Source organism: Schistocerca americana, chromosome 2 (assembly GCF_021461395.2).
Source record: "Schistocerca americana isolate TAMUIC-IGC-003095 chromosome 2, iqSchAmer2.1, whole genome shotgun sequence".
Classification (NCBI taxonomy): Eukaryota; Metazoa; Arthropoda; class Insecta; order Orthoptera; family Acrididae; genus Schistocerca; species Schistocerca americana.
In genome coordinates, this window is record NC_060120.1 from 3,920,619 (window position 1) to 3,940,465 (window position 19,847).

The following is a 19,847-nucleotide window of genomic DNA, read 5'->3' on the forward strand; positions in this document are numbered from 1 at the left end:
CATGAAGTACTGTCTGTAGAATGGTGCATCCTGAAAGAATACTTGAAGTTTCATCTAGAACTTTCTCCTTGACATTTTTCAAGGCAACAATAACCTAAAATTATTTCCTTTAACAAAAAAAGTCATTGTATTATTGCAACAAATTGTATGTTACACATGCTGTTTTTCTCAATTTGTCTACATGCCTACACTATGCAGTATGAAGTGAAAGATCAGTGCAAGGCCTATTTTTGAGGAAATGTTGTGGCAAACTATCAATTATTACATGAGATATAGTAATTTGAATAATCATAAAAAAAGCAGAATTTTCACCCCATGTTTGTCAAGATCTCTTCCTCCCTCCCTCCCTCCCCCCCCCCCTCTCTCTCTCTCTCTCTCTCTCTCTCTCTCACACACACACACACACACACACACACACACACACACACACACACTGTGTGTGTATTGTATTTGCGGGGGTGCAGGGAGAGCATCCTCTATGTTTATCTTGTACAAATTTTGTCCATTTTACAGGAAAGAAGCCATCAGTCCACTGGCCTCAAAAAGGTGATATTCGTTTTGAAAATTTAAGCCTTTTATATGTTCCAACGGAGCCACCTGTTTTAAGAGAACTTAATTTTACTATACAGGCTGCACATAAGGTAAATCCATGATATAGAATGCTTATGATATAGAATGTATTTAGTAATTTTTTTCCCTACAAATCTAAAATGTTCTTTCCAGGTGGGAATCGTAGGCAGAACTGGTGCTGGAAAATCTTCCCTTATTGCAGCATTGTTTCGACTAGCAAAACTGGAAGGCACCATTTACATTGATAATATAAACACACAATCCATTGGTCTGCATGATCTGAGGAAACGTATTTCAATTATTCCCCAGGAACCTGTGTTGTTCTCAGAAACAATTCGATATAATCTAGATCCTTTTCAAGAATTTCCAGATCATCAAATATGGAGTGCACTGGAAGAGGTAGGTGTGGCTTATTCTTTCACAAAACAATAAAAACATTTTTTGTGGAGTAAATGAACGCATATGTCTTTTTGACTTGGTTCCACTTCAGACCTGTTCATATAACACAACATAATATCTAATTTAATGAACAACAAGAAACAACATCTCTTTCATATTTACCCAAGAAGTTCACTTCCCCAGTTCAAAACCTAGGGTGCAGAACAACAGAAGTTTTGGATCTGCAGGGACTGTGAGCAGCTGTAGCTTGGCAATTCTTTCAAAAGTTAAGTTAGGTAAGAGTTCTGGCTGAGGCATCCATTCAGGTAGTGAAGGGAGGACAGTAGGAAAGCACATGTACTTCATCCTGGAGGATGTACTTCATAATATAAGAGATAAATGTACACATTTCCCTGTGGCCAAACAGGGACATGCAACCATCTGAACACAAGCTCACAGGACAAAACATTAGTCACCCATTATAAGAGCACATTGGTTGCATTTGGTTCACTGTATGTGGTGTAGAACCGGTACCAGCAGTAATGTGACCCTCACTGCTGACGTAGGTCATGGCAGTGAAATGATGTGTGTGTGTGTGTGTGTGTGTGTGTGTGTGTGTGTGTCAGTCAGTTATATGAAATCAGTACTGAGATGGACAAAAGTGGGGACATGACAGAGTGGCAGAAACAAGCACACCCGTGTCCACACTGGGGCTCAAGTTTTCTGATTTGTTACTGTATCATCACAGTCATGTAAAACTGCATAGTAACAGCAATCATAAAATACCCTAACTGTTTTCAAACCGGACAGGAATTGCTGCTGTCAGTATATGCAGTTAGTAATGTTCCATTACAAAGGAACCATGGAACTTGCCATTGGTGGGATGGCTTGCTTGCCTCAGTGATACAGATAGCTGTATTGTAGGTGCAACCACAGCAGAGGGGTATCTGTTGATAGGCCAGACAAACGTGTGGTTCCTGAAGAGGGGCAGCAGCCTTTTCAGTAGTTGCAGGGGCAACAGTCTGGATGACTGACTGATCTGGCCTTTTAACACAACCAAAATGGCCTTGCTACACAAACAGCTGAAAGCAAGGGGAAAGTATACCAGCTATACTTTATGGTTGAATGATGATGGAATCCTCTTGGGTAAAATGTTCTGGAGGTAAAATAGTCCTCCATTTGGATCTCTTGGTGGAGATTATTCAGGAGGATTTTGTCATTGGGAGAACCAAAACTGGCATTCTACAGGTCAGAGTGTGGAATATAAGAATAAGAATAAGAATCTTTATTAGCCGTTCTGTATTTTCTTATACAATGAGCTTCGTCAATAAGTTCAGTTACAGTATAAAGATGGTTATATTCTCATAACAATGTATATATACACTCCTGGAAATTGAAATAAGAACACCGTGAATTCATTGTCCCAGGAAGGGGAAACTTTATTGACACATTCCTGGGGTCAGATACATCACATGATCACACTGACAGAACCACAGGCACATAGACACAGGCAACAGAGCATGCACAATGTCGGCACTAGTACAGTGTATATCCACCTTTCGCAGCAATGCAGGCTGCTATTCTCCCATGGAGACGATCGTAGAGATGCTGGATGTAGTCCTGTGGAACGGCTTGCCATGCCATTTCCACCTGGCGCCTCAGTTGGACCAGCGTTCGTGCTGGACGTGCAGACCGCGTGAGACGACGCTTCATCCAGTCCCAAACATGCTCAATGGGGGACAGATCCGGAGATCTTGCTGGCCAGGGTAGTTGACTTACACCTTCTAGAGCACGTTGGGTGGCACGGGATACATGCGGATGTGCATTGTCTTGTTGGAACAGCAAGTTCCCTTGCCGGTCTAGGAATGGTAGAACGATGGCTTTGATGACGGTTTGGATGTACCGTGCACTATTCAGTGTCCCCTCGACGATCACCAGTGGTGTACGGCCAGTGTAGGAGATCGCTCCCCACACCATGATGCCGGGTGTTGGCCCTGTGTGCCTCGGTCGTATGCAGTCCTGATTGTGGCGCTCACCTGCACGGCGCCAAACACGCATACGACCATCATTGGCACCAAGGCAGAAGCGACTCTCATCGCTGAAGACGACACGTCTCCATTCGTCCCTCCACTCACGCCTGTCGCGACACCACTGGAGGCGGGCTGCACGATGTTGGGGCATGAGCGGAAGACGGCCTAACGGTGTGCGGGACCGTATCCCAGCTTCATGGAGACGGTTGCGAATAGTCCTCGCCGATACCCCAGGAGCAACAGTGTCCCTAATTTGCTGGGAAGTGGCGGTGCGGTCCCCTACGGCACTGCGTAGGATCCTACGGTCTTAGCGTGCATCCGTGCGTCGCTGCGGTCCGGTCCCAGGTCGACGGGCACGTGCACCTTCCGCCGACCACTGGCGACAACATCGATGTACTGTGGAGACCTCACGCCCCACGTGTTGAGCAATTCGGCGGTACGTCCACCCGGCCTCCCGCATGCCCACTATACGCCCTCGCTCAAAGTCCGTCAACTGCACATACGGTTCACGTCCACGCTGTCGCGGCATGCTACCAGTGTTAAAGACTGCGATGGAGCTCCGTATGCCACGGCAAACTGGCTGACACTGACGGCGGCGGTGCACAAATGCTGCGCAGCGGAGCAAGTATGGTGGGTCTGACACACCGGTGTCAATGTGTTCTTTTTTCCATTTCCAGGAGTGTAAATCATATGAATGTTAGTGTAGTACAATAGCACACATTTGGAATTTTATATAGTGTTAATTTCACAATAAAATAGAAAACATTATACAAATTTATATTAAGTTGACGTATTCATGTCGATGACACTATGTCATTATCATATACATGTTGATAACACAATGTCATTATCCCAAGATATTGATACAAATATAGAGCACTCGAAATAGGTCTATGCCTGTATGTTAGATATTGTTTTTCCAAATTTAGGTCCTACTACAGGCAGAGGTACCTTTCTCTATGTTAAAACAGCATATCTGCCATATTACAATCTTTATATTCATCAACTGAGCAAAATGCTTTACCTTTGTGCCATTAACCCAATGTTGTCTTAAATTTATTTTTAGATACTGTTTGTACAATTTTAGGGAGCATATTAAACAGTTCGTGGCCTACATATTTATAACTAATATGTATCTTGGACAATCTATAGTATGGGAGATCAATTGTGTGGACAGATGACTTAATGGGATATTGAGCTATGTTTTCTTTTAGATGTAATAAGCAATAACAGATGTACAAAGAAGAAACTGTCATGATGTTAAGTTTTTTTTTTAAATGTTCCCTGCATGTATCCCTAGGAGATAAACCCACTATACATCGAAGAGCTTTTTTTTTTTGCCATCTAAAAATTGATACTGAATTGGGAGAATTTCCCCAGAGCAGAATACCATATGAAAGATGGGGATGGATATAAGCAAAATATGAATGCAGCAGTAAGTTTTGGCTGACATTATTCCTAAGCTTATAAAGTAGGAACATAGCACGTGCAAGTTTAGAACAGACGTATGTGATATGTTTATCCCAGCTAAGTTTCTGGTCAATCATCATTCCTAACAGTTTAACAGACTTATTTTCTTTGTTTGATACCTTCAAATTAAAGAATATTTCCTCAGTTTTTGTTTCATTTATGTACATGGAGTTTGCACTAAACCAATGAACCGATTTTTCAAATATTATATTATTTTTTCCTCGTACAGATTCAAGAGTCTGTCCTGAATTGATAAAAGTTGTATCGCCTGCATAGAGCATGTCATGTCATTAACACACACTACAAACAGGAAGGGCCCAAGTACGGAGCTCTGTGGCACACCTCTTTTTATTGTTTGTGGGTTTGACAGCTGCCCATTTACACTAACAAATTGTACTCTTCCATGCCGTAGTGTCTTAATTTCATGATAAAAGTACTAGCGAATACAGTGTCAAATGCTTTACTCAGGTCTAGGAGAGTAGCACAAGGGATTAATTTGTTTTTAAAGCCATCATATATATATCATTAACAATATTTTCAACCGCTTTAACTGTGGATAGTTTAGACCTGAATCCATACTGTGTGTTACTTAACAAGTTATTCCTCTCAAAATAGTGATTCATTTGCTGGTGAACACAGTCTTCGATTATTTTAGATATTATTGGGATTAATGAGATAGGGCGATAGTTACTTGGATTTGATTTATCTCCTTTCTCAAATATGGGAATAGTTACTGCTATTTTCAAACAGTCGGGGAAAATCCCTTGCTGTAATATATGGTTAATGAGAGAGGTTAGAGGGGACAGAAGATCACTTGATATCTTCTTTATGACAAAGTTTGACAGACCATAGAAGTCCTCTGCTCTCGAACCACTTAGTTTGTCTATTGCTTTGCTAACATAATTTTCAGTTACTGTTGCCCAGCGGAATTTATGAACTACATTCTTATTTTCTTAATTAAACCTAAAAGGGTTTTAGCATCAAGCATGGCTTTGGGGGGAGACAAATCTTGTCGTAAACTGAAGTTAATAAAGTGTGAATTTAAGATACCTGGGGCTATGGGTATAGCTAGTTGAGCTGTTGGTCTATTTATTTCACTTTTAATTACTTCCCAGGCAGCTTTACAGCTGTTTCTGGATTTAAGAATATAGTTATCATTTGCCCTACGTTTTACCAAGCTTATTTCAGCTCTATAAATTTTTCTTATTCTAATGTACATCTCTTTGTACTTGCTACTGTTATGAGATCTGTCCTTAAACATAAGAAGCATAATCATGATGCTGTTGAGGTATGGTGTGAACCAATTATTTAGTCTCTGTGGTTTATGAACTTGGTTATTATTCTGTTTTTTTACTAATCTGGGACAACACTCATCAAATATTCTTGCAATTTCCTCTATAAATAATTTGCTTGTGTTATTCACACACATATCTTTGGATAAGACGTCATTCCGGTTAACTGACCTTAATCTAGTTCTAAACTCTCTTATGTTGCATTCATTCATAGGTCTAACAGTTTTGTGTTGTTCATCTGGAATGCTGACTGGGACTGTAATCCATAGGCCATCATGGTCAGCTAGGCCTAACTTGACTACTCCAATTTCAACATTATTTTCATGGATATTACTTATTATATTGTCTAAGCATGTATTATATCTTGTAGGCTTATCATTTAGACAATAGCAATCAAAAGCTCTTAGGTTATCCAAGAATTCCAATATGATATGACTCTGTACCCTGATATCCATATTAATATCACCAAAAATTAAGATTCTTTGGTATTTATATTTAGGCTTAAGTTAGTAAGACTAACAGTTCATTATAAGTTAGTAAGACTAACAGTTCATTAAATTTACTATAAATTCAATATAATAGAGGGAAACATTCCACGTGGGAAAAATTATATATTGTCTTTGTCTTTAAATATGTCTGCTTGTGTCTGTATGTGTGGATGGATATGTGTGTGTGTGTGCGAGTGTATACCTGTCCTTTTTTCCCACTAAGGTAAGTCTTTCCGCTCCCGGGATTGGAATGACTCCTTACCCTCTCCCTTAAAACCCACATCCTTTCATCTTTCCCTCTCCTTCCCTCTTTCCTGATGAGGCAACTGTTGGTTGCGAAAGCTAGAATTTTGTGTGTATGTTTGTGTTTGCTTGTGTGTCTATCGATCTGCCAGCGCTTTCGTTCGGTAAGTCACCTCATCTTTGTTTATATATAATTACTATAAATTCATATTCACTAGAAGATGGTGTGCAATATACAGATGCAACAATAATATTATGTTTAGGTATATGTACAACTGCAGCCTCAAAGGTGGTGTCTATACACAGGTCTGTGACATCAATAGTAAAGTATTGTAAATTTAGTCCATTCTTAATATATATTGCAACACACCCATGTCCAATTGTTGATCTGCAGTAACTACTAGCTAAGGAGTAACCAAATGGAATATTGAGGTCAATTTCTGATGAATATAGCCAGTGCTCATTTACACTAAGTGTAAAGTGGAAGTTTCTAACCAGTACTGCAATTCTCCCAACTTCTTTCTTAAAGACTGTATATTAATAGATCCCTTAATCGATTAAAAAATTTAAAAAGGAAATAGATGGGTTGATATTAGATGTAGTGGAAATTAGAGAAGTTTGGTAATAGGAGAAAGAGGGCTTCTGATCAGGTGAATACAGATTTATAAATACAAAATAAAAAAAGGGGTTATATGGAAGTAGGTTTGATAAAGATTTAGAAAATAGGAATGTGTTTAAGCTACTATTATCAGCATAATGAAAACATTATCGTAGCCAATATAGACATGAAGCGCACACCCACCACAGTAGTACAAGTTTGTATGTCAACTAGCTGCACAGATGATGAAGAGATTGACGAATTGTGTAATGAGATAAAAGAAATTATTCAGACAGTTAAGGGACATTTAATTGTGATGGAGGACTGGAAATTTATAGTAAGAAAAGGAAGAGAATTGGAAAATAGTAGATCAATGTTGACTGGGTGAAAAGATTGAAATAGGAAGCTGCCTGGTAGAATTTTGCACAGAACATAATTTAATCATCACTAACATTTGGATGAAATAAGACTGTATAAATGAAAGAGACCTGGAGATACCAGAAGGCTGCAGACTGATTATATAATGGTAAGATAGAGTTTTCAGAAGTAGCTTTTAAATTGTAAGGCATTTCCAGAGGCAGATGTGGACTCTGACCATGTTTTATTGGTTATGAACTGAAAATTAAATCTGAAGAAACTGCAAAAGGTAGGAAATTAAGGAGGTTGGACTTGTTGAAGTTGAGGGAACCAAAGATTGTTGAGAGTTTGGGGGGCAGGATTAGACAACAATTGCCGGAAAATTGGAAATTAATACATTAGAAGGCAAACTGGAAACTTTGAGAGATGAAATAGTGAAGGCAGCAGAGGATCAAATAGGTAAAAAGATAAATCGTACTAGAAACCCTTGGATATCAGAAGACATATTAAATCTAATTGATGAAAGTAGTAAATGTAAAAAAATGCAGCAAATGAAGCAGATGAAATGGAATACAAACATTTAGAAATGAGATTGTCAGGAACTGCAAAATGGCTAGGCAGGAATGGCTAGATGACTACTGCTATGGTTTAGAAGCACATATGACTCAGGGAAAGATAGATATTGTCTACAGGAAAATTAGAGAGGCCTCTAGGGAAAAGAGAAACAACCGTATGAGTATCAAGAACTCAGATGAAAACCAGAACTAAACAAAGAAGGGAAAGCTGAAAGGTGGAAAGAGTATATAAAGGATCTATAAAAGGCAGATGAACTTGAAGGCAATAGTGTAGGAAGCGAAGAGAATGTAAATGAAGTGAGTTGGGAGATACAATATTGTGAAAAGAATTTGAGAGAACACTGAAAGATGTAAGACGGAACAAGGCCCCTGGAGTAGAAGACATTTTGTCAAAACTACTGATAGCCTTTGGAGGAGCTAGCCATGCAAAAACTGTTTCACATGGTACGCAAGATATATGAGACAGGTGAAATACCCTCTGACTTCAATAATAATGTAGTAATTCTAATTCCAAAGAAAGCACGTTGTAAGAGATATGAATATTACTGAACTATCAGTTTAATAAGTCACAGTTGCAAAATACTAACAAAAATTCTTCACAGAAGAATGGAAAAATTGCTAGAAGCCATTATCAGGAAAGATCAGTTTGGATTCTGGAGAAATGAAGGAACATGTGAGGCAATACTGACCCTATGACTTCTCTTAGAAGATACGCTAAGGAAAGGCAAACTTTTGTTAATAGTATTTGTAGACTTGGAAAAATCTTTTGACAATGTTGACTGGAATACTTTTCTTGAAATTCTGAAGGTAGCATGGGTAAAATACAGGGAGTGAAAGGCTACTTACAAATTGTACCAAAACTGATAGCAGCTAAAAGAGTCGAGGGGTGCGAAAGGGAAGCAGTGGTTGAGAAGGAGGGAGACAGGGTTATAGCCTGCCCCAAATGTTATTCAATCTGTACATTGAGCACACAGTAAAGAAAACCAAAGAAAAATTAGGAGTAGGAATGACAGTCAAGGGAAAAGAAATAAAAGCTTTGAGGTTTGCCAGTGACATTGTAATTCTGTCAGAGACAACAAAGGACTTGGAAGGGAAGTTGAATAGAATTGACAGCTTCTTCAAAGGAGGATATAAGGTGAATATCAACAAAATAAAAATAAAAACAATGGAATTTAGTAGAATTAAATCAGGTGATGCAGAGGGAATTATATTAGAAAACAAGACACTTAAAGTAGCAGAAGAATTTTACTATTTGGAGAGCAAAATAAATTATGATGGCAGAAGTAGAGAGGATCTAAAAGATAGATGGGTAGTGGCAAGAAGAGGATTTCCAAATAAGCTAGATTTGTTAACACAGAATACAGATTGAAATGTTATGAACTCTTTTCTGGGGATATTTGTATGGAGTGTAGCCATGTATGGAAGTGAAACATGGATGATAAACGTTTTAGACAAAAAGAAAATAGAAGCTTTTGAAATGTGGTACTACAGAAAAATACTGAAGGATAGATGGGTAGATTGTGTAACTAACAAAGAGGTACTGAATAGAACTGGGAGGAAAAGAAGTTTGTAACTTGACTAAAAGAAGGGATCGGTTGACAGGAAACATTCTAAGACATCAATGGATCACCAATTTACTACTGGAGGGAAGTGTGTGTAGGGGAGGGGGTGGGGGGAATCTTAGAGGGAGACCAATAGATGAATACAGTAAGCAGATTCAGAAGGATGTAGGTTGCAGTAGTTATTCAGAGAAGAAGAGTCTTGCACAGCATAGAGTAGAATTGAGAGCTGCATCGAACCAGTCTTCAGAATGAGAACCACAACAACAAGATTTTTAATTTAGAAATAAAATACATTCTAATTCCATGCATACATGAGTTTAATACATGTTTTTGAAGACAAAAGTGAACCTTCAGTGTGTTTTATCAGTTGCTTACAGAATACAAAATCCACAATTTTAGAGTTTCATAAATTTACCAAGGTAACTACTTCATTACAATACCTGATGCTAATTAATAAACCACTGACCATAAACTATTGAGACTTTGGTATTAATGATACATGATCAGCTACTGAACTATGAGAGTGTATTGACTGGTAAACAAATGGAATCTCTGTCTGGTACATTAGAAGTTTCATCTCAGCCACTTTCTGAGTGAACACTGTGAAGGGGACTGCATGCAATGGTCAGATGGAGTCAGGTATCTGGCAGAAGGTCCCTGTTCACAGTGACACACAAAGCAACACACAGAAACTGGGCCATAACTGGCTGCAAGCAAGCATGTTGAACAGTCTGATAAGTCACAGTTTTGCCTCAGTTCAAATGATGTGGGACAGTGGGGGAGAGACAAATCAGTAAGTTGACATATTTGCATATTTTCATTCAGTAATACCATGTGGAATAATGTTCTGGGGTAGCTCATCTTTAAGAAAGACAGTCTTCATTGCAGAAAAAAATGCTGTAAGAATAATATGTGGTGCTCACCCATGATCACCTTGTAGACATCTTTTGGAGTTGAGGATTGTGAGTACTGCTTCGCAGTATATTTATTCCCTCATGAAGTTTGTTGTGAATAATCCACGTAGTTCAAAAGGAACAAAAATATACATAATTACAATACCAGAACAAAAAAGTCATCCATTACCCCACAAAAAGTGGTCCAAAATGTTTTAACAAAAATTTTTGATCAGCTACCCAGTGATATAATGTCTGACAGACAGTAAAGTAAAATTTGAAAACCAACTGGGAAAGTTTCTCCTTGACAACTTTTATCCTGTAGAAGAATTTCTGTTACTGTAATGTGTAGAACGTGGTGGGTAGCAGTTACTAATACACATTTGTATATCTTTTTTTCTTTTTGTAATTAAAAAATTTTTAAAAAACTTAGAAATGTTCCGAATGTAACTGTATGCACAAATTAATTTGCAGTGTGAATGTAAAATCTCATTCCACATCATTGCAGTCTACCTAACTAACTAAGTAACATCAAGTGTACTGAGAGTTCAGTGAAGCACGTAGCCCGCAGGGTGTGGAGCTTGTTAGTCAGGCCAGAGGTGGGAGTGCTTTTTACCATGAATCAAGTTAGTGTGAATATGTACCAGAATGTTTACTTTAACATTTTTGGTGACCAAATGTTGCCCTTTCACTTACAACAGAGTGTAATGAACAGATGAAATAGGATTTCTCCAAGTTCATATAACAAAAAATTTCCAACTTCAGTAATAAAATTAAACATAAAATTCATGTATGATCCTGCATGAATTTTTGATTTATTTGCACTATCCCTAATAAATGATCATTTAGCACTTTAATGTTAAACATATTTCAGGTGGAACTGAAAGACGCTGTTGACACCCTTGAGTATCATGTCAATGAAGGTGGCAGCAATTTTAGTGCTGGACAAAGGCAACTGATTTGTCTTGCACGAGCTATTCTCAGAAACAACAAAGTTCTCGTACTTGATGAAGCTACTGCAAATGTTGACCCACAGTATGTATAACTGCTATATTTGCATGCTAATTTAATAAGAACAATCCGTATTGATACGAGTGATCCTCTTGCCCTGTCATACTGTCTTGCCTTGGTCCAAGTCCTGACTGATGTCCTTACTTTATTCTTTTAACTCTCTGTGTCCCGCAACCTCTCTCTCTCCTTTTATGGATGCAGAAATTTCAGGTTCTGTAAGCTAGCGAATTTATTGTCTTTTGCTGATGTCCATTGGTTGGCAGTTAGCGATGGTAGTCACACTCAAGCACTCAGACATAAACAACAGCAGTGGTGGAGTGTTATGAATTGTTTTGGATAGATTACAGTGCTTCCCCAAGTTTCCAGATAGAGTCTGTTTAATACTGTTGTTCTAAATATCATGCTTTTTTTTAGTTTTCATTCATTTCCTGCCTTCCGTGGCTTAAAATCTACATTTAATGAATATCAGTGGTATGTTTACAAGCTAGTGTTAACATATGTCCACCATATGCTTATTATATGTTATTTTGGATTAATTAAAGTGCTTTACATAATCCTGACAGAGTTGGTTAAGGATTGTTGTTAGAAAATATTGTGCTTTTTAGTTTTCATTCACTTTGTGTCTTCTACCACCTACATTCAATGAACATCTGTCATGTTTTTTTTTTACACCTGCTTGACGCCTGGAAGTTAGCTGCATGACTTAAAATATAATTTTTCACTTTCTGGCAAATGTGAATATCGTTGTAAGTTAATTGACATGGGAGAAACATGTCAGGATTGTGGTTGGTGTTTCCCTGGGGAGAATGCAGCAGGGAAGCCAAAAAAGTGTCAGATGAGGCTCTTTCATGGACTTATAGATTACGTAGCTAAGACAAGAAAATTGTGGAACAGAGAAGAAAGATTTATGCTCTTCAGGCAGAATTAGAAATGCCATATTTCGAATTAGATAGATTGAAGGGGGAAAGAAACAATGGAAACTGGAAGAAGTTGATAAGTAACAGGAAAAAGGAGAAAACCTCAGAAATTGCATTTGAAATACTGGTTAGCAATCACTTTGACTTGTTACCTGAAGTCAGAGAAGAGCCTCAACCAGTTTTTAAACTAAGTAGAGTGCACCAGATTCATAAGAATGACTTTAAGACTATATCAGTAGAAAAGTCACATAGAAAGAAATGAGTCTTGCTAATAGGGAGCAGTCATCAGAGAGGTGTAGGTCAATTAGTACAGGGAAAACAAGGTCACAAGCGTCATGAAACCTAGTGCCAAGCTAATCCAGGTGACAGAGAGCATAGCGACCTTGTGCAGAGATCTTGATGGAGAGGATAAGGTACTTATAGTAGGAAGAGCAAGAAACAGCGTGGCTAGCAACTTAGAATATAGCATAAAGTTGACCTGGAGGAAATAAGAGCAACAATATCACACACTCGTGTGTGGTTTGTGGATGTTCTGCAGCGACTTGACCCGCCGTGGGTTAACATGGCTGTTAGGCACATTAATGAAGGGCTGCACAAATTTCTGAAACAAAGTCTCATATCTGTGTCATGCCAGTTGCTGCAATCAGGAGATGGAGACACACAAATCATGGCTTGTGCCTCAATAGGAGGGGGAAGGAGAGATTAGCTATGCATCTTGCAGTAAGTTTAAGGGGGGCTACAAGCACACAAGACAAAATTCCTGTGATTATTGGAATCAAAGGGGCATATTTTTAGTTTAGAATCAGATTATAGCCAATATTGAAAGAAATTAGAACAGAACAGCACCCTAATATATTTAACAGTTTCCAAATAATAATTATAATAATAATTTGTTTCATCAGAACACCAGATGATTAGAAAATAAGGCATCTTATATGCCAGATGATGTGAAAAATTCTGGAGTGATAGATGTTCTGTGCCTCTCTGAACACCATAAAACCATATAACCACAGGAAAGGAGAAGTTAACTATCAGGGATTACAGACCTGCATCATTTTTGCGTACAGTTAATATGGAAAAACGAGGAGTTGCTACTTATGTAAAAGTTGGACACAAAGTCAAAAGTACTGAAACAAATAGTTTTTGTGTTAATCATAATCTAGAAGCACGTGCTTGCAAGTTGTTACTGCAGAATACTTCTCTGATGATTGTAACAGTCTACAGACCCCCTACAGGAAACTTTCAGGTATTTACGAAAAATATATGAGATGCTTTATTGAGCTACCTGTCAGACAAGTAGAAAAATTAATAGTTTGTGGATATTTCAAGTTAGATTTCTTAAAAGATACAGGCAGGAAAAATTATTGGCTGTTTCAATTTAATTTCAGTAGTCAGTTTTCCATGTCATGTACAGCAAGATATTAGGACACTGATTGATAGCATTTTTGTAGATAGTGCCCGGGCTGAAACAATTAATGAGTACCCAATTGCTAATGAACTACTTATCATGATTCTCACGTCATGGAAATAAACAATATGGCACCTCGCTACCTTGCGGCGTGTTCATACAAAGAGAACAGGATATAATGTTTCAAAGGTAAGTTAAAAGGGGTAGTGTGGGATAAGGTATATTCCGTATCGTGCTATTATTGCATGTGAGTATGAGTGCAGTGTCATTGCACATGTGTACTTAACTCAACCACCAACTGAACCAGCAGAAGCCAGATACTTGAGGCCACCTGTAGGAAATACGCCCATGGCATGGTCTCCACCGTGCCATCTATTGGTGAATCATGCCTGTATACGAGCAGCGTTGACTCACCCTCATTATGTTCTTTTAGTCTGTGCCACTCACATCAATTGTTCTGTGTATCATTTATGTTGCACCTTCTTTATGATTCTTTTGTCTACTTATGTGTGGAGTAGTCACAAGTGGCTTTTTCCATTATTGTTCAGAGGATAATGAATAAAGCCATATTTGTGTTACTTGGGTCGGTTTCATATATTACTTGGTTACTACATGACTGGTGATGAGTTTGGAACAGTTTCCATGTGTACCGTCTGTAAGTGTGGTTTCATCAAGTTTAGTCGTTATGGACGGCCCTGCTGGCCCTGATTGAACACTTACTTTGGTAGTGACCAGTTTGTTGGCTACTGAGAGATGGAGTACTGTTCCACTGGTCTATCCACCCACTTTTCCTCCATATGATGATTCAGCTGAGGATTGGGCAGCTTATGAAAGAAGACTCAGACTGCATTTTTTGGTGTGATAGATTCAAATTTGTGCAAAGCCTTATTCCTCTTGTGGATTACATTTACAGTGTATCATTAACTGTGTCAGATTTCCCCTTTACAAGAACTGACAGCTCTTATTTTTTATTACATGTGGAGTTTACTGACCAGCTACCATTGTAAATGAACACATGTCACAGTGACGCAAGTTGAGTTCCACCAATGCAGTCCTACAGGGCCCGGCCAGATGAATTTCATGGCCTTATCTGTGTCAATTCATTACTGATGCCCATAAAGACTCTTATTCAGACTCTAGGGTGCATGACACAATTATCTGTTAAACTCCGTTCAAGAAGTGTGCCAAAAGGCGTTACCCTGTAAAAATACCCAGTTGGCAGGAGTTTTGCAAATAGTACCATCTTTTGAAGCTTCTTGAACAGCCGGTGACCAAATTGAAGTGTGGAGCAATGTGGCAGTAGTGTCACAAGATGTGTCCACTAGGACAACAAGTAGCTTGCACAACAAAGTGGCAATTGCAGCGTTGAGCAGACCAAGGCTGGCTCGAGCAGCTATGACCACCACAACACCAGCATCAGCATTCTCTCTTCCCATCTTGTCCTTTCTGTTTTGTCCAGCATGTAGGTACAGCACGATCTAAGCATTGTGCTATTTGTATGCTTGCCAGAAGAAAGGCCACATTGCCTCCATGTGTCATTTGCCAAAAGTTGCTCAGGATATGGACATGGATGTAAACTGTGTGACTCCAATGCTTCTGACTTCTCCCAAGTCGTTTATCGAATGAAGCCTTTTTCACCAACTGCTTCTGTTACAACACAGGTGCTGCATGAATTCTCAAACCTGTGTGAGTTTATGCTGGCCACCACTGACACTGATCATGTGGAAGCTGGTCAGATATAACAAGCAGAACCTTGTGCTGTCGGGAAAATTACAGCATATGCCTCTTGCAAATCAGTGGTTCATTCCATTACAGTTTTGGTGGTTGCTTATGCCACTGTTGAAAACTTGTTCGGGATGCACACATTTAAGATATTTGAATTTTCTATCACCGATGCAGTTCACCTTGTGTCCAATCAAGTACCATATTCTCAATTGGAAACACTGCCTGAGGAGTTTTCAGACTTGTTTTCAGAAGGTATAGGACATGCTATGACTTTTCCTCCTCATATTTCTTTGAAATCCATGGCTCGGGAGTGCTGCAACCTGTTATGACTGGGGTGAATGGTCAGTTCCACTGGTTGTAATTTGGAAGCCATTGGGGAATTTTCACCTCTATGGTGAATTCAACACTCTGTCAATGCACAGTCAATTGTGGATATATATCCTGTCCCACACCAGGAGGAACTGTTGGCAAAAATATTGGGTGGCTGGTATTTTTCTAAAACTGATTTGTCTGTAGCGTATCTTCAGGTTCCTGTGGATGAAGAGTCTCAGCGAGTTCTGGTTTTGATCTCTACCAACATTTGCACCTTCCTTTTGGTGTGGCTAGCACCCCTGCTATTTTCCAACAATTTTTAGAACAATTAACCATTCCTGTTCTAGATTGCATTAATTACCTGGATGATATTGTTGTCACGGGCTCCTCCTCAGTCCATCACTTGAAAAATTTGTGCACTTTTGTTTTCTGTCTTACAGTCTGTGGGCTTATGGTGTAACCTCATGAAATCTTAGTTTTTTCGACTTGCTATTGTTTATTTGGTGTTCAAGGACCCACGGGACGGGCTGCATCGTATGCCAGGCCACATCTCCATTGGGGAGTTTCATGCACTAACCTTTTAGCTAGGAGACATGTTTTTTGGCCAGTGATTGATGGCAGAATTGTCTATTTTGTTGCAGCTTGAAAGCATAGTGCCTGACAACAGGCAGTTCCCAGGACACGTCAGTCCCCCTGGCCCGCTCCACACCAGCCATGGGAACACACTCATGTAGAACTCATGTAGACCTTGTGGGTCCCTTCTTGAACTCCTATTGGCTCTTGGTTGTGGATGCATTTTTCCAGTTTCCTTACATTCTCCAATGTGCACCAAGGTTGGCTGAGGTTACAATTCATAAGTTTCTGAGGGTTTTTTCTGTTGAGGGTTTTCCTTGTATCTTGGTCTCTGACAATCGGCCCAACTTGATTTCTCACACCTTTCATATGTTTTGCTCCCATAACTGCATTCGTCTGTTATGGCTCTATCATTCCACCCTCAATCAAATGGCGTTCAAGTCCCTAATGAAAAAGATTGCTGTGTATTCTTCACTGAATGATGTCCTTTTCTGTTTTCTGAGCACCTATCACTTCACACTTATGGGGGAGCAGAGCCTGGATCCATGGTTGGTAGCCAAGCAAACTCTTCCATCTACTGTGGCCTGCACTACAACTGCCATAGCGTCTGGCCACTTCAGGCTGGGATCGCTGGTTTGGGCATGGAGGTTTGGTCACCAGCCCAAGTGGATACTGGCCACTATTGTCCACAGCTATGCATGTATACTTAAATCAACTGCCAACTGAATCAGCGTGGGCCAGCCACTAGAGGCCACCTACAGGAAGTGTGCACACGGCATTGTCTCTGTCTACAGGTGACTCGCACCTATATACACGTGGAGCAGCAGTGACTCACATTCACTATGTTCTTTTAGTTTGTACCGCTCACATCAGTTGTTCTGTGTATCACTGATGTTGTACCTTCTATATGATTCTTTTTTATTTTCAGAGGTTTGTGAATGAAACCATATTTGTATTACATTTATTGGGTTTCATGTATTATTAGGTTACAACAGTATGTATAGAAAGAGATGCTAATGTCATATTCAGTTTATTCCCTACCCAATTTGAAAGTTGCTTTCCAAATAAATTATCCAGAAGATCCACTGAAAAAAAGGGTAAGCATGGATAACTAAGGGAATTAAAATCTCATGGGAGAGGAAGAGAGAAATTTATATACAGGCAGATAAGTCAAGATCCAGCATTACTAGCACACTACAAAAAATACTGTTGCATTTTAAGCAAAGCCATTAAAATGCCCTAAAGGTATGCATGTCCTGACAGAAATAAATTATGCAAATAAAAAGATTAAAAATGTGTGGGATATTGTCAAATGGATGACTGGTCAGCCAGTCAGTGTAAAAGGTATAACAATTAAACTAAATAACAATGTTGTGACTCATAATTCACGTGTTGCAAGTACTTTTAACAACCACTTTCTAAATGTAGCAGCATCGCTGTGTGAGTTTAAGAAGTAGGAGGATATATTAAAAAGATCATTCCACAAAACTTTAAAAAACTAATAGTACCAAGCAGCTAGCAGTAACACCAACATCTTTCACACACAGCTGGTTTGAATCATACTTGACAAACAGAATGCAATGGTTGTGCTGAATAATTCAAACAATGTCAGAAAGGTAAAAAATTTTAAAGACTGGGAAGACAACACAAAGGGAGTATCATAAGGTTCAATGTTGGGTCCACTCCTACTCCGGATGACCTTCCACTTAACATTCAACAAGCAGAATTGGTACATGACTACGAAGTCTTTCGCGATGGAGTCCTTGCATAAAAAGTTCTCAGTTTACTTGCCACATCAAATTTGGATAAAATCCCAAGCTTTCGATGACTACCTTCATCAGGGGTAAAACTGACTGTCGTGGACTGGTGAGGCTTCTGCCTTTATAAGCAGTGGACAGCTTCTCATTGGCTGGATGACGTCACGGTGAAAACGGTGCGTACGGAGGTGGCGGCCTCTATGTCCATAGATTTTGTTTGCGCGCTTTATCCAGCCTTGCTTGCAGCGCCATCCATTGCATCAGGTGGAGAAGTGCGAGGAATGTAAGAAGTCTGCCTCTGTGCTCTTTCTTTATCAACTGCGCCCTTCCATCTATTGCAGAGTGCATATCCGGAGTCTCTGTTGAAGTTATTTTCACGTACTCTAATTTCAACTGCTTCCCTGATGACAGAGCCCCAATAGTTTGAAGCGTGAGCAAGTATTCTTGTTTCATCAAATAAAACCTTATGTTTATTTAACAAACTCTGCTCAGCCACCACTGATTTTTCTATATACCTGTATTTCAGGTGATGGCGATGTTGCACACAGTGATCGACAACAGTTCTTACAGGCTGGCCCATGTAATTTTTGTCACATTTGCAAGGAATGCTGTAAATTCCCAGTACTCTCAGGCCGAGATTATCTTTCACGGGTCGCAGCATTTGCTTAATCTTCCTGGGCCGGAAGACTGGTCTGATTCCCTGCCGGCTCAGGACTCTACTGATCTTGCTGGTTGTTGCACTGCAGAATGGTAGCCGTGCGATGTGTTGGCCCTCTTGATCTGTTTGAACAGCATCCTTCCAAGGTTTCTTCACCAGAGTAGATTGGATATCACGATCAGAATATCCATTTTTTCTGAATACCATCGTCAGATGGTTAATCTCAGAGCCGAGATGATCCTTGTCCAAAATAGTCCTTGCTCTGTGTACCAAGTTATTCAGCACAGTTCTCTTCAGAGCTGGGTGGTGAAAACTATGTGCATTTAGATATAACTCTGTATGCGTCGGTTTTCTGTACACAGAATGTCCGAGATGTCCAGCTGATTTTCGCTCCACCAGCACATCTAAGAAGGGTAACTTCCCATCCTTCTCCACCTTCACTGTAAATCTTATGTTCTGGTGTATACCATTCCAATGATCAACAAACTGCTGCAATGCCTCATTGCCATGTAACCAGATTAAAAATGTATCGTCAACATACCTGAAGAAGCAGGATGGACATAAGGGAGCACTGTTCAATGCTCGCTCTTCGAAATCCTCCGTGAAAAAGTTAGCTGTGGCTGGTGACAGTGGCGAACCCATAGCTCTTCCAGCAGTCACTTCATAATATTTTCCACCATACAGAAAATAGGTGGTCATCAAAAGTGTGTCGAAAAAACTTCAGTATTTCAGGAGAGAAATGAGCAGCCAACAGTTTTAACGTATCTTCCACCGGTACCTTTGTAAACAAAGAGACCACATTTAGGCTGATCATGATGTCAGTCGGACCTATCCTCATCTGGTTTATGATGTCAACAATCATTTTTGAGTTATTAATATGATGGCTACAGTGGCCGACTATAGGTGCTAATAATTTGGTTAAGTATTTTGCCAACCGATATGTAGGAGACCCAATAGCTCTAACAATAAGTCTCAATGGGACCCCATCCTTATGAACCTTGGATAGACCGTATAACTGGGGTGGCCTTGG

General features: G+C 39.5%; 1 protein-coding gene across 2 annotated transcripts in view; it reads left to right on the plus strand.

Moving 5' to 3' along the window:
- The window catches only part of LOC124592171 (ATP-binding cassette sub-family C member 4-like), a 307,575-nt gene that overhangs the window by 275,206 nt on the left and 12,522 nt on the right, over positions 1-19,847 (plus strand). For both annotated transcript variants that reach the window (XM_047131809.1, XM_047131810.1), the window contains exons 20-22: positions 514-641; positions 724-969; positions 11,331-11,491. In XM_047131809.1, the coding sequence (XP_046987765.1) occupies positions 514-641; positions 724-969; positions 11,331-11,491 (535 nt within the window). The remainder of the gene's footprint in view (positions 1-513; positions 642-723; positions 970-11,330; positions 11,492-19,847) is intronic.